Source organism: Dromaius novaehollandiae, chromosome 4 (genome assembly GCF_036370855.1).
Source record: "Dromaius novaehollandiae isolate bDroNov1 chromosome 4, bDroNov1.hap1, whole genome shotgun sequence".
NCBI lineage: Eukaryota > Metazoa > Chordata > Aves > Casuariiformes > Dromaiidae > Dromaius > Dromaius novaehollandiae.
Window position 1 is genome coordinate 38,074,019 of NC_088101.1, and position 15,972 is coordinate 38,089,990.

Sequence of the window (15,972 nt, forward strand, 5' to 3'; positions counted from 1 at the left end):
TAGGCAGCCAAATTAAAACCTGTAAAATGCCAAACTAGCAGACAATCAAAAAAGCAACATAATGTCAGAAGAAAGAGCACATGACTTTTAGAGTTTTAGTATCATTGCTTCTTCAAAAAACATGTTACACAGAGGATAAAGACATGGAATAGCTCATACAATTAAGATCAATTATGTCAAAACATAATAAGGCTGTTTGTCACATAAAAGTAGCAATTTCATTTTTTTTGATTTCCGTACAAATTATCTATCTTAACATCATCATTTATCTCATGCTAATTGTCACATGGAAGAGACCCCAGAGAGTCATGTGATCCATCCTCCAGCTCAAACCAAAATCAGCTGTATCCACATCACCCCTGACAAATGTTTGTCTTATCTAATCTTTAAGAGACCCAATGACAAAGACTCCCTATCTTCCCCAGACTATCTATTCTAGTGCTTCCCTTGCCTTATGGTTATAAATACTTTTCTATTTCCTTACTTGTATCTTCCTTGCTGCTCATTACTTCTTGTCCCGCCTTTCAGAGACATGGAAAACAGATAATTTCCTCTTTCTCTTTAGAACACTTCACGTATTTGAAGACATTGGTATCCTCTCTCCACCATTACCTCCACTCTTTTTTTGGATAAGCAGTATCAACCAATTCAATCTATCCTCAAGAGTCAAATTCTCAAGACCTCTCGTCATTCTCACTGCCTTAGCTTTACACTAAGCTCTTCTGGATTGGTTCACAGTATTCTTGTATGCAGCTGAGGAGGGTTTTTAACAATAACAGCTATTATGCTGTAAAAGGCTCACTCTAACAGTGAGCCCACCATAATTTAGCCAAAGCTGTGTCACACATGGCAAATAAAATCCTCCTGCTTTCTTACTCAGGTGGAAACTCTCTGAAGCAATGGCTTGGCTGAAGCTAAAATGACAAGTTACTCCTGCTTCTACAACTTTTCACAGCAAAAGGGAACTGAATAAAGAAAATACACCAAACCAAACCACAGGGGGAGGTTTCAGAAGGGCTCTGGCAGAACAAAGGCCTGGCCTTCAGGGAGAACAAGTAGCTCTGGAAAGAGGAATGAGAGACAGAGGCACACTTTTATAGCAAGGATTTCTGCTTAACCACGGGGAAGAGTAAAAAGGAACCAGAACATAGTGGAAGGAAACACAACATTTGAAAATTCAGGAAAAAACAAAATGACACCAAGAGCTGCAGGAAACGAATTTTGGAAACACCAAAGGATTCTGGTTTAAGACAAGAGAACGCTCCAGCACAACAAGATGAAACAAATGAAGAGAGGTAGTATAGGTTTGTTCGTTTTTATATGTCTTTATGTGCCATAAAGGTGAACAGCAATTCATTTCAGAGTCCTGAGCAAAACAGGCTGTTCAATTTAAGTGCCCCACAAGGCAGAAAACTGGAGTACTGGTGTACAGGGGGAAAAAGAGGCATTCGCTTTGGTCCTGGGGAGTCCGAGACAGCTGCAACCATCTGTCCCAGGAGCACCCCGGAGGTGAAAGCTGCAGTCTTAACACGTGGAAAAGCTTAAAAGCTTGTGGGAATGCAGCGTCCAAGCAAGGCAGCCGGTGAATGCCTGGCAGAAGGAGCCCGAGTGAGGGCCGTCGCTGTGGCTCAGGGGTATCACTTAACAACAGCACAGTTGTGGAAGATTTTTTCGCACTGCTTCAGGGAAGACCTAAACCTTCCTCTCTAAGAGCTGTGATCACCTCTCTCAGTTTTGTGTTTTTACCTAAAGCGAGACACCAATTATACGGTATGAATGGCGTAGGAAAGAGAAACCTCTAAGTCTGCACAAATCAGACAAAAACTAACTGAGCCTGCACACACAGTGCCATGACGTGAGGCAGGCTGGGACATGCACTCCCAGCAGGAGGCTGGAAAAGCTGCAGCTCCTTCACGAAGCTGGCAACCAAGAGTGTAATGCCATGAACGGTACGGTGGAGAGTCCAGCAGATAAAACAAGGAAGTCTGGAGTTCAGGAGACCCTTGCCAAAAGCCTGAAAGGCTGTTCCTGGAGGAAAGACAAACAGAGCTGGCAGCTGGGCACTCGTCAAAAGGCAGAGCTCAAACTAGCTAAACCTGAAAACACAAAGAAGGACTGAGAACATGAACCTGCTTATAAGCACGGCCAAGGATTGCTGCGTGTGACTTGTGTGCTTTTGGATTACTGCAGTGCATCTTCTTAAGCTGACATCATATATCAAATAAAATCATCAGCAAAACGCAAAGTACAAAGACAGACTTTCAATATTAGTACTTAATCAATGCCCATGAGATTATTCTCTGACATTGCCAGCCCTATTCAAAATTATGCATTTTTATCATTCCCAAATATTTCCTTATAGTTGCAGCAATTGACTGTTCTGACAGTGATCTGCACTACTCTTGAGGATGGTTCAGAGGAGAAGCTAGTGTCACGTGAGGAGCAGGGAAGAGCAGTATCTATTCATACAGAGGAAGATGGACGCCAAAGGAGAAATAAAAACATTAACAACTACATAAACAAAATTCACAGGTGAAACTCACTGCTGAACAAATTTGTTGCTACAAGATCCAGAAGAGGAGGTTGAAGCACTTTTTTTATATATTCCCCAAGCAGGGTAGTGCCTGCAGCCATACCACCTCCTTAAACACTGCTGGCCCTTACACAGAGAGGAGGTGATTTTCTGAAGAGTCACCAGCACAGACTCCATGCAGCAACCTGGATTTCCCTGCTGATAGCTCTTATGAATGACAGCCTGGTGACAACTTACAGGCCCTAACAAAATCACAGCACAAGGTAGTGTGGTTGCACGCTACAAAGCCTCAAGGTTACAGTACTGACTTGGGCTCAATATACCAAACACTGCAAATAAGTAGGAAATCAGTGGCCGTTTTTTTGCTAGGAGAAAGAGTAAAGATTTTAATGCAATCTTGTAATTTCATGGATTTCTATCAAACACAAACGTTTTCTCAAGGTATATCACCTAGAAACATAAGAACATGCTTTGAAACAATACTAATGATACTGTAGACATTGGTAGATACCACAAACACACTGTAAAGCTAAAATCCCCCCTCTCCCCCCAACTGAGGTTTTGCTTTAGAAAAACCACTCACCACTTACTACACTGTTGTGTATTGGTCTCTTAGAACTGACACAAACCCTTTTGAATTTTCAAGTTAAAAAATAAATTGACTAGATTCCCAAAGAAGAAAATGCTACATAGTAAATGCAAATACAAATGCAGTTAAAGTTAATTGGCATTTCAAAATACCTTACAGTTACAGTTTAAATGAAGAATAATGGTTAAGCATACACATACACAAAACTGCTTTAGTTTCTTAAACATAAGTTTTTTTTTCCTTTCAGATTTATGAAACCCTCAAGTTGGAAGAAAATTTTCAAGAAAACTAAAAGGGAAAAAGTGTGTATTTTTGCTATATTTAAGTTTTTCTTAGTTTTCAGTTTTCTGATACGGAGTGTTTTTTCACTTCCCTTTCTTTTCTCACCTATTCCTTTCTTTTTCTCAAAAAGATAGGCAAAGAGATAATAGAAAATATAGGCTGCAATAATTGAAAATAATATCACAGTTTTAAATCCCTGCTAGTATTAAATGGAAAATGGTAAGAAGGACAAAAAAGTGAAATACTGTATCTTATTACTGATTCTCTCATTTAATCTATTTTTCAGATTATTGAAATCTTTTAATGTATGAAAGATAAATAAGGATATCCGCAACTGAAGACTACAAATCACACACAGAATCTTGTGCATGAAGTGCCTTACATATGTAAATGTATGCAAAACCTAGACTCAAATTTCACAGGCAGTCTCTGCAGATAGAGTGATGAACTATGTAATTTGCAAGGTGAAATCTATTTTATTTCTCTTAAATATCTTAAAGGTATTTTAGTAAGCTGCTCCTTACTGTTGTGGGAGACCAGCACTGGTAAATCTCAGAATCGTTTCATGCTGGCGTCAAGGCAGGAAAGGACCGCAGTCCTACACTGCACAGGCCTCCCGACACTTCAGGTCCCCATAGCACATCTGACAGACATCACAAGCCTGATCACACAGCAGAAGAGAGAGGGATGCCTGGCCACCTGGTGACATAAAAGGGGAAAGGACTAACAGGCCCTTGAAAGGGGGTGAGGGAGTCCCCTCACGTCACAAAACATAAAAAATTTCACTTCTCTAGGTTTCAGCGCAGAGCATGGCATGCAGCAAGACTTAAAACAGGAGGCTCTGCACCACGCCAGTGGCAGTGCAGCATGCCAGCCACCGCTGCAGACCACGAGCTGACTTGCCGGATGCGGCCAGTTGTTACCTGACAAGCTGTGCTGAGTGCTGGTGTTGGGCTGAGGGGTCTTGGCGCCGCAGGGATCACAGCGCTGCAGTGGGGATGTATCGGACCAGGGTACAGCAGCATGAGGTGGGAGTCAAATTAAAATGTCTCATACAGAAGTGAGAGATTTGAAAAATCTGATCAAAACGTATGCTGGAAGAAACTTAACAATTCATGATGACATTCTGGTCCATAATTAACTGAAAATTAATTACAGAATCTTGAAAAGAGCATAAACCGAAAATGGGCCAGCATACCTTCATGCTGCAGTTGCTCACTCTGAATTTCTTCCAATAATTAAGTCTAGCATATGGCACTGGAGTTTAAAAAGAAAACAACAAACAAACTAGGATTCCTGAAAAAGTTTGAGAGTCCTACTTGCTGAAGAATATGTCTGTGTGCACACATGCACTTTCTAGAAACAAGGATGATGAATTAATTCAATATTTGGCAACCTTAGCTTTGAAGAAATTACAGGTTGCTGATGCTTCTCATAAAATCAAAACAAAAAAATGGTGAAAGAACATAATTAGGTAAATTATTTGTTGACTTGATGAATAATTCTCTGAAGAGTATTAGAGGATAAGAGCATGGGGAACAGTACAATGTTTCAACAAACAAAACAAGGAGGTAAACAATAAAACCGCTACATTAATTTGGTTGAACCTTCCTGAAAAGGTGTATTTTATATCACTGAATTACACATTTTTGTAAAAGGTGCTTAAAGTGTGGCATGCTGCCACACATCAAAACACTATTTTTTGGAAAAAGCTGTTAGCATGCTGAACATATCTGATCAAAACATACCTTTGACAGAATAAACAAAAGAAAGAACATTTTAAAAAATTGAGAAAGAGTATAACTAAAAAAAAAAAAAAAAAAAAAAAAAAAGCCTGGCAGAAAAAAACCCCAGTAGATTAATGAAAGTTTGTGAAAAATTTACTGCAGGAAACATGGAAACTCTTTTTGATTTCCAGTTTTCCACTACAGAGATGAGTATCTTCGGTAACAGTAGGAAGATGATAGCAAACTTTCACATTACAAAATGTTCTCCCTGTGCTTTATAAAACACCCTACTGCAGTAACTTGCAGCTCGGCAGAAGCCTGGGGCCTTTCATTCTGACCTGCAGATGGAGAGGGATGCAAAAGAGGCAAGTTCTTTTCCAGCCCATGGGAGACAGGACCTTGTCCTCTAAAGCAATATTTTTTCTACATCAATTGGTGATTCTTTTTTTAAAGTGAGGGAATAAATCACTCTAACTATGCATAAGTGGGGAAGAAAGGTCCATGGCTTGAGCAACTTGCAACACACTGCAGCCCTGAGCTATGCTGATGACCCTTTTGCATGACATTACTGTTTTTCTCATGAACCAAATACATAGGCGTCTTTGATGCAGTTTGGTTTTTGTGCTTGCTTTTGCTTCGAGTTGGAAGGCGAGAGCTAAATTAGATTTACTGCACAAAGAGCACAGCACTGTGCAGTGTGACTCAGCTATAGAGTACTATGCTGCAAATAGGATTTAAACTAAATCGCATTTATAAATTCATTTTCCCCCAAATCTTTGCTGATCACAATGCCTAGCAAAATACTTGCACATTTGGCCTGCAAGTACAAACTAGAAACAGAAAGAGCCTATTTTTTATTGGAGTAATGTAAATTCTTGACAAAACCAAGCTGACCATCAGCCACATATGAAACTACAAGCTACAATGTATACTCTTCATAATATAAATATCCTCTGTATATCCAAGTTAATTATGAAAAATTGTTTTTAATACTAAAACTTAGATATTTATGAGAAAAGAAAACTACTGTTGTCAAATATTCATTAACAGCTCTTCTTGCCATTACCACCTCCTTTCTCATGCTGATCTCCATTGTATCAGAAATCCCTGCAACGGCACACACAAGTTCCCACAATTAAGACTGAAATGCTGCGCTGGACCTCCTAAGAGGCCCTATGCAATAGTCCCAACCTGGGAAGGAGGAAGGCCTGAGCTTTAAGCTACAGCAGGTCCTACCAGATCTGGGCCGGCTCAAGGGCTGAAAGGTCCATTAGCATAATTTGGCAGCCTTGGAGCCCTCTAAACTGTAATACTGCCTCTGGGTTGCACCTTACCCCCTCTGGCACCCCCACCTCCAACCTGGGCTTTCAACATGTTTTCTTTACTCGACCTCATGCAGAGCACTGTACTGCATCTACGTTCGCAGCCTTTCCCCTACTCCCTACTCCCTCCTCCACCTGCATGCTGGAAGGATCATTTTATGCCATTTTAGCTCCTTTATGTGGCATAAAGGGATCAAATCAGAAATGTGAATTTTACTGTAGTTTCTCTATATGGAGAAAATCACCAAAACAACTAAATCACTAAGCTCAACTCCATGTCCGCCGTACCTTGGAGAGGCAGACTCAGCCTCCTAGTTCATTGTATGCAGATCACTGATCATAAACAACTTCCAGCAGACCATCAAGATCCAAAGCAAGGGCAGATTTTTCAATGTATTTTTGATTTACATGATTTTGGTGAATGAAAAAAGAAGCTCCCCCCAACCTCTCCCCCCTCCTCATTTTCTTGTACACCACTTTGTGTGAACATAGCCTTTGAAATATACTGGGAAATCTCTGTGAGGAACTCATGACATCAGAGAAACACAGTGTCAAATGTTTCTATTTTAAAGACTACCAAACAGGACAGCAGCCTCATATTCTGCGAGAAGAAATACTGTATATGTACACACATACAGGAATACATGCCTACAGGAGATCTGCTGGCATTGTGCAGAACACAGCACAGAGGTTCTCACAAGCTGCTCGTGGCTGCAGCAAGATTTCCAGAAACGCAGAGCTGGGCTGCTTGCTCCAGTCACGTTTTCAGCCCCACAGCATCTTTCTTTGGGAAGGAGGAGCTACGCTCCATGAAACAAAGCCGGCGTTCTGCTTCCCTTCCCAGATTCAACAGCAGAGACCAACATCAAGGAAAAAGCTGTCAGACCCCAGCATGCCAGGATTTGGCCCCGATTTTGGGGGGAAGCAGAAACAAGGGGCCTAGGACTAGCTGGGCAGCAATGTAGCATCTGAAAATTTGGAGAGCAGCTTAAAGAGGTCCTAAGAGGGGAAAAAAGGCAGGGCTACCCTCCAAGTGAGGAAGGGCTTACCTGAGTATTTTTGCCAGGAGACAAGATAGAAAAAGAGGATTCAGGGGTAGTTAAAGCTATTAGACAGAAGGCAGGAGCCAGGATTTTACATAACATTGTATAACCTATGAAAGACAAAAAGCTAAATGTGTCTGTAAAACTAAGCCAGGCTACCAGGAGAGTAGGTCCAGGAGGATAAAAAAAACAGCAAGTTGCGAGAGAGAAAACGATCTGGAGTAATAAATGTGACTACGTAATAAGCACTGAAAATATTTTAATGTAAGGGATACTCTGTGTATCAGGGAAAGGAATCTTAGCAAATATCCAAAACCCAGCCTTTAGACAATATTTTTTATATATGGAATAATCAGTGATGGGAAAAAGTGATTTACAGTACAATTTGCTTAGAGGGATGGCTTGTAACAAGAAGCCTTCTGAAGCACAGCCCGCTGCACTGTGTAGATGTAACTGAAGAACTAAAACAATGGAAAAAACTATTAAAAGCCTTGTTATAATATGGTTTTCAAAAAGCTTTTGATAAATTAAGAAAGGGTTTTTGCCTTTTTATTTTTTGTATATGAATTATGGAGTACCATCATCAATAACTGCATATCCAGACTGCAGCAGAAATGAATCTACCTAAATGTTGAATGAACAACAAAAAAGTTGAGAGGTATCACTTCACATGAACTTGCTTTTCATGATGGTGTAAAATGTTTTTTAATATTCTAGAGCGTTTTCATCACCAAAAAAAGCACACAATCCTTGAAGTCTTAACACTTTTAGCTATATGAGATTCCACTAAAATTACTGTCATCATTAAACACCCACTTTTCTTTTTTTTCTGAGCTGTAAAATATGTATCTCCAAAAACTGATTTAGAATGACAATAGTTTATTAACTATTAAGCACTTCTCTAGGCTAATTCCACCTTAAACTTCTGAGACTGTGCAGCTGCCAGAACTATAAAAGGCTGCACACTTCCAACATTTTTGCCTAATCAAATTATGAGACCAAACTATTAATGTTCTGCTTACCTCCTAAATTCATTCCAGCTTGCAGACATTTCTGTAATCGACAAGCTGGGCAGTTCTTCCTCCGAATCTTATCAATTATGCAGTCGTTCCTTCCCGCACACAGATAATTGTGCTGTCCTGAATGAACCAAAGACAAAACGCATTATTAGAGCATGTATTTAAATAATTCCCATTTGTTCATTGTATTGTTTATTTTGCAGTCATTTTGAGTGTCTTATTACTGCAGAAATTTTCAATTCCATTCTTTAGTATTCCCAATACCTTGGTGACCGTCCTTGGTTTTACTACGAGCCTCTCTTCTGTTTAAACTGGGAAATGAGTTTTGGTGCATCATTCAGAAGAGAGATCTCATCACCCCTTTCTTCCCAGCAGGACTTCCAAGTTTTTTATTTTTTTTTTTCTTCCATAAAAATACATTGGTTTTGAGCTTTTTCAAATATTCTTACATGCACAGCATCACAAAGCTAACAGCCTAACAGCTCTTAGATTCTGCAGAAAAACGAAGGCCAACCTCAAAATAAAGGAGTTCACAGTCTAAAGCAGAAATGCAAAGTAGAGGTCAGCTTTCAAAATAGACTCCATTCTCTTTAACCAGTTCACTGAGTGCTTCATTTCTGATTTAATCAGTTAACTTCTAGTAGAAGATTTCTGAAGGGTTTGCCAAAATAGGCCTAACTCACAACCACAGTACTACAGCATCACTCATATGAAGACAGGGCAGATACTTAACACAGTATTGAGCAGAAGGGAAATGTATATGGCAACAAAGGCAATAGGCTGATGTTTAATAACTTGAACACTCCAAAGGAGTTTTGCATTGTAGGAGGAATGTAGGTACAGCAAATGGATGCAGTGCATCAGACAAGGACACTAATGTGGGCTATTCAAAATAAGTACAAGATACTTGAATTTGATGAAAGGAAGCCACAAAGGGTTAAGTGCACTGTGACAAGAAAAGTGAAAGAGGAAGATGATTTTAGCTGCCTCAATCCAGAGGTGGCATACTGGGACCTAGAGAGACCTGAAAAATCAGTTCGCAGCGTTTGTGACAAGAAGTGCAACAAAGAGTTTCCAGAGGAAGGATGAAAGGAAAGAACACCGCTCAAAGTAGTATATCATACTGTAAGATAAGTTGCAGGATTTGCTATCATCTGAAAATCAGGAAAATAGTCCAAAGTGAAATACAACAGTGAGTTGCAGGCCTATGTAGCAAGCCAAGTAAGACCCATCAAGTCTCACAGAGAGGCATTTTAGAAACAAGATAAGAAATGTGTTATCCTGTAAACTGAATGAAAGTTAGTAACAAAGATGCCTCAAACACAAGAGAGACAAAAAGAAGTTGATTTGTCAATGTGGTAAAACCAATGGCCAACTCAGTAGTGCAGAGACTCCTATGCTGGTCATGAATGAATGATGAGACAGATGTGAAGAAAACCAAAAATCATACAAGCAACGTAAAGTTGACACCAACTACTGAAGCAAGGAGCAGACATTGCTGTCAGGGGCCAGCTGCCACCTCCCAGAGAAGCCTGGGCAGAGTGCGGGCAGGCTGTCCTGAAACCGAGCTCAGGAAGCTGAGCTGCGCAGGGGGAGCGGGCAGACAAGATGCAGACTCGATCAAGAGATAGAGCCAGGGAGAGCTGTTTTAGAACAAGAGGTATAAAATACATTTGCCAAGATATTTTCCACAACACACAAATGCTTCCTTAGGGAAAGTCAAAGAAAATATTCATGACACACAGGAGACCTGGCTTCTATTTCGGGCTCTTTCAGGAATTTGCCTTAAAACTTCAGATAAGTCATTCTGTATCTCTGCATCTGACTTCCTTTCACCCTTAGCCAAAGTTACCTATCTGGGCAGTGAACTGAAGTTTAGGCTATTTCTTGCATCTCTTCGCTGTGCATCTTGCACAAAGAGAACCAGTCTTGTTACAGTAACACTTCACTCCCTCAAACACCACAAAGGCCCTGCGAGGAAGATAATGCTTTAGATGTCTGAACAGCAGCAGACTGGCAAATCAGAGTTTTTATTCAGGGACTTTACCTAGCACAGACAAAAAGCAATAAAACTTAGGGACAATAATTCATGCACATGAGTTCATGAAGTTATGCCAGACATAAAATAAATCAAGTTGCATAATATAATGACAGCATCAATATCTATTAGCTGATCTTTAAATAGGCCTGCTAAAACAATAACAAGAAAATTCTCAGCTAATCACAAAATAAAAACCTGCTTATCACATAACATTGAGCATACAAAGTTATCTGTACAAAAAAGAGATATACACCAAGAAATAAAAAGTACTTTATTCTTCCTACCTACATTTTTACTTTGCACTGACTTAAGCACACACATCTTCTAAAGGTGAACATAAAATTAAAGTGGAAGACAGAGTGTTTAAAGCAATGCTATACAGCATAAAGGTCGTGTATACACCATTAAAAATACTGGTACCTGGATTTTTATAACATCTTTTGGGGAGAGAGAGGAGAAATGGTTATTTTCTGCTAGAAATGTGAGTATGATTGTTCAGTGCTCATACAATGTCCTTTGTACATCACAGAGTACTGCAATACCATTTTTAGGCTTTCACAGGCGGGTGCAGGCTATTAATATGACAAGTCAGCTCTAATGCTGCAAAATGAACCCCATTGCAGAATTTCCCTGAAGGCAGTTTGCTCTATGAAATCGTACACCTGTTAAGCCAACATTTCTCATTACTGCTTTCAAAAACTAATGAGTTTAATAAAAAGGGGTTAACATTTCTGTACTCTAGGATAATTACTTGGGTCACATTCTTAAATATTGCAGAAATGTTTATTTGATTTAATCCTTGTCACACTGTGACTTCATAAGAAATATTCTGACTATAGCAGAATACTTCTGTAAGTCACACTTCAAAAGGTTTAGGTAGTCTACAATTATTACTTTCTAGCCTACATATTCTAGGTTAAATATTTACAGGAAGTATAATTTAGTTAAGGTTCATCCATTTTTGAATCATATATCTCTGAATACTACCATATGGTACCAAATCTGTAAGTAGTCTTTCTAGTAAGCAAGGCAGATTTTTTCTAGTAAGCAAATGTCTTCTGTAGATCAAGGAGACTGTCAGTATTTTTTTTAATTTCTAAAAAAAATTTTAAACATAGACATCTTAAATCTTATTAGCTACTTCAGTGAAAATAACTTAAATACCCTTAAAAATCAGAATAAATCAGCATTTAGACAACTCCCCTATGTATAGTACAGATATGTAATATTGACGGACAGTAACTTTTCAGTTAAAAAGTTTATTCTATCATTTATCACGAAAAAACCTAGCTTCAGATTTCCATGCAACCAAAACATGGTTTGTTCCAATTAAAATTCATGCTGTAACATAAGTCAGTAAATTGAAGGTACTCATAATGAATATTATTACAAAAGAAAGTATCTTTCATAAATGGAAGTAGCTCCCATTTACGTGTCATGATTTATCCTAACACATCCCTCTGAACTTCAGAATTGAAACAAAAATCTCCGCATCTGAAACTGCTGCGACTCTCTCAAAACCTCCCGGGCTCTTGACCATCTTGTGGAAGCGATGGAGATCATCCTGCAAAAAGGCTGCTGTTTTTGTGGCGGCCAGATCTCTAATTCTTTTAAGAAGCATATCAACCCAGTCACATAGCTTGTGTATAGCTTAATCCAGTTGCTCTTTTTATCTAGTTTAATCATCCACAAGTGGGCTGGAAAGTGATGGAGTAGGTATCAAATTCTCATCTCCTATGTGCTAATGCATTAAGAAGAAAGTGATTTTTACATATGCCATCATAAATACAAGGTAATTCCTGATCCATCCAAAATAAATAGTTACAAAAGATGTCAGGAAAATTTCCTGTTCAAAATAAATAATTAATAGGTACTATGCAGTTACATACTAAGAAGAAATAAAGATCTGTCATATTCACAGTAGTTTAGTGTGTCACTATATACCACAGAATGGCACATATGGATGTAGAGCCCACACACAGATATTTCACAGGTGAGGGAGTTGGAAACAGTTTCAGACTCATTAATTCCCTGATGTGATAGGGTTATGACAGGCTTTCCTCTTATTACACTATCTTGAACAACAAAATTCAGCAGTAAAGGAGGGGAGGAAAAAAAGCAGTTATTACTGGGCGCCTGAATTACTGCCACAACGAGACTGCTAGCTGCAGCAGCAGTTATGCCTTTCCCCATTTTAAAAATCCAGCATAATGACTGAGCCACCAGTCCTAGAAATTGATTTGCAAACGTGAGCTCATGTATACACACAAAGTGCAGCCGCACTCTTCAAGGGGCCATGATATCTCCATACATGTAAATCTGCAATAGAAATGGGGGCTAAAAATTTCTTGCCAGTAGTATTTCCATTACTAAGACAAAATTTGTAAATTACAGAAGTTTGTGAAATATTCCACATGTTCAGTCTCTCTTCTAAAATTCTTTTTTTTTTCAGTTTACTGAAAAGTAAACTCTAAGTCAAAAACTGCAAATAATTAATGACCCTTCTGCATTTCTGCTCTCTTGCTAAAATAGCAACTCTTATCATGTTCAGGAAATGTTAAATTTTGTAAAACAAAGCTGATAAAACAGAGAAACAGACGCGTAATGCTGGAAGAGGATGCAAAAGGCTTTTTTAATTCGAGGCCCCCCCATGGAAGCAAGATAAAGCCATTCAAACAATCTAGACAGTTGGGGTTTTTTCCCCCCTAAATTTGTTTTAAAACCTTCTGAGGAAACAGATTCTGCAACTTTTCTACAAAACGCATCTTACTGCTTTGCTAGCCTTCAAGGTAGGGTTTTTTCCACTTTGCTTTTAACTTAAACCAGGGATGTTTTGCTACCTAAAGTGATGTTAGCACCCCCCTCCTATCCCCAGACATGTAAAGCAATAGATCACCACCTTCCTTACAACAACTGTATGCTTATTGAAAGATTTATGATCCCCATCTCTCAGCTAGACTAAACAAATCCAGTTCTCTCAATCTTTCCTCATAGGTCATGTTTTCTAAATCTGTCGTCATTCTTATTATTCTTTTCTGGTCTCTCATAAAACCTAGTGACGAAAACTGGACTCATTTTTCTAGCTGAGTTTCACCACCACTAAGTAAAATAAAATCATTACTTCCTGCATCTTGCACACAATATTTTTGCTAATGCAATCCAGAACCAGCTTTGTCTCTTGGCAATCGCATTGCGCTGTTGACTCAGTCAGTTGTGCTCCGCTCTGACACCCGGCTCCGCTCCTGCAGCACAGCTGCCTCTGACACTTTGTTCCCCACTTTGTATTGGGGAAAAGCAGCCGCCTTTACCAGAGGCGCCAGCTCTCTTCTTCCTCTGATAGCGCTACATGTTCCCCTGCCCCATCCCTCGGGCAGGGTAAGGGAAAAGTCCTAGCGCCACTGTGGGTACAACCGCTGGAAGAGCAGCGTGCTTTGGGTCTCAAAACAAAGGTGGGATTGAGGAAGCCTCGCCAAAGGATGGGAAAGTGAGAAAACAGCAGTGGCAGCTAAGGACCAGATAAAGTAGAAAAACCTTTTAAAAAACCTCAACTTTTAAAATAGCATCTCACCAAAGCATATCGAAATGCATGTAAAATTCACAAACTTTCCTCCTTCCTCCACAAATAGAATTAATACTTTAACTCACAAAATCACAGGCAAAGCGGTCTTCTCCCTGCACAATGCCAGAATGATCAAGCTGTTTTCCAGGATTTAAGGAGAAAAAAGCTGGCATTCATCTCCAAAGTCTAACTTGCAGAACTACAAGGATGATACCTTCTGCAGCTGCTGGCCTACAATAGGGACTTACTTTTCTCCATATTTCCTAAGCGGGAAGATTATCTTCACGAAAAAAATAACATGCATAAATCTTAATGCCTTTAAGTAATTATCGGCACCCATTCGGGCTGTTAAATGCTACTACCTGGCCTCCTTAGCACAGCCGACTCCATCTAAATAGTCTCCTACTGCTCATTTTAGTATATACTAGTCTAACCATCCTTTTTAATGAAATTACTCCTGATTTCACTAGTAAATGAGGGGGAGAAAAAACCTGAGTTGAATGGCTGCAATTCTGTACTAAGATTCCCCCACTTTCATTAATAATTGTTATTTATTACTCAAACTGGAACATCTCTGTCTTTCCCCTTCACTGCCTAGCCTGTCTAATGGCACAAGCCTGGTTTCTACAACCATTTGGATGTGGGGTACAGCAGCACTTTCCCAGCTGAAGGAAACAGAAAGAAAACATGCTGCAGAAAATCATGAGGAGGAAGACAGGCCTCTCACCTGGAGACCATCTAGCCAGCAAACACAACTAGGATTTTCTGCTTTCTGGGGTAACCCGAATGAAAGACTTTGCTTCCTGCAGCAAGGAATCACATAATCTGCACGCTTTAACCTCTCATCTGTGCTCACTGAGCTACGTGATGTGTTCCTTTTATCCAGCTCTGAGACCTGCACGTATTTTGTGAAATTAATGTTACCACTGTAATCCTTTATATGTTCTTTTAATTAATAAAAACATACTACTTCTACCTTTTTAGAAATCAGTATATAAATAAAATTACTGCTAAAACTTGTCGTGGTAATTTTCCATACGTAAAAAAGGGTCACATTTTCAAGAAACAAACTGCGTATACCTGAGGCTGTTATTTCACAATAGGTACTCTCAAATCAGCATGAGAAATATGATAAGACGAATTTCTTCTAAAAATCTCAGTCTTCATAAAGCCTCTGCTTCTTGCAATTAAAAAATCCCCAAAGTAAAACACACGCTATGCAATGGAAATCAGAACTGCATTTTCATTTAAGAGGTCCATTTGTTACATAGTTGAAGGATTTTTTTTAGCAGTTGACAACTGCCCAGCAACAGCAGCCTATGTTTGCAGTCACTATTTTAGGCTACATCACATGTCAGTTACATAACCTTGTTTCACTGCTCTTGAACTGGTTAGAACAACCTGGGAAACAGCTCAGGGCAGTCCCTCGAATCCGCGCGCCCAAGGCAACCGCGCGCCCCCTCTCCCCGCCCCCCGCCGCCGCTGCGCACGCTGCCGCTCCGCACAGTCCCTTCTTCGCCAACTAGTTACTTATTGTCAGACCCAGCTGAAACCTTCCATAATTAACTTCCTCAGCACTGTTTAAACCAGTCCAGTCCGACCACGGTAAACTAATAAACTCGATTCCTAGTGCTAAGATTTATCAGTAAGGCAGGATAAGCTTATAAAAGCCACAGAAAAAGTACAGAACTTGCATATGAATATTACCCTTTCGTTTTATATAGCAAATGCTCAGGGTTTTTATTTTAGATATCGAGCGCTCAGGGTTTCCCCAAATTCAGTCCAATTTCAGGGTCTATCGCCTTTATAATTCCATAGCTCTAGTCATCTGATCATGTAATTTCCCAAACAACATGC

The 15,972-nt window shown here is 39.6% G+C and overlaps 1 protein-coding gene across 7 annotated transcripts in view; it reads right to left on the reverse strand.

Moving 5' to 3' along the window:
• NR3C2 (nuclear receptor subfamily 3 group C member 2) overlaps nucleotides 1-15,972 on the reverse strand; it is a 229,481-nt gene that overhangs the window by 53,246 nt on the left and 160,263 nt on the right. For all 7 annotated transcript variants that reach the window (XM_064510794.1, XM_064510791.1, XM_064510790.1 and 4 more), the window contains exon 4: nucleotides 8,519-8,635. In XM_064510794.1, the coding sequence (XP_064366864.1) occupies nucleotides 8,519-8,635 (117 nt within the window). The remainder of the gene's footprint in view (nucleotides 1-8,518; nucleotides 8,636-15,972) is intronic.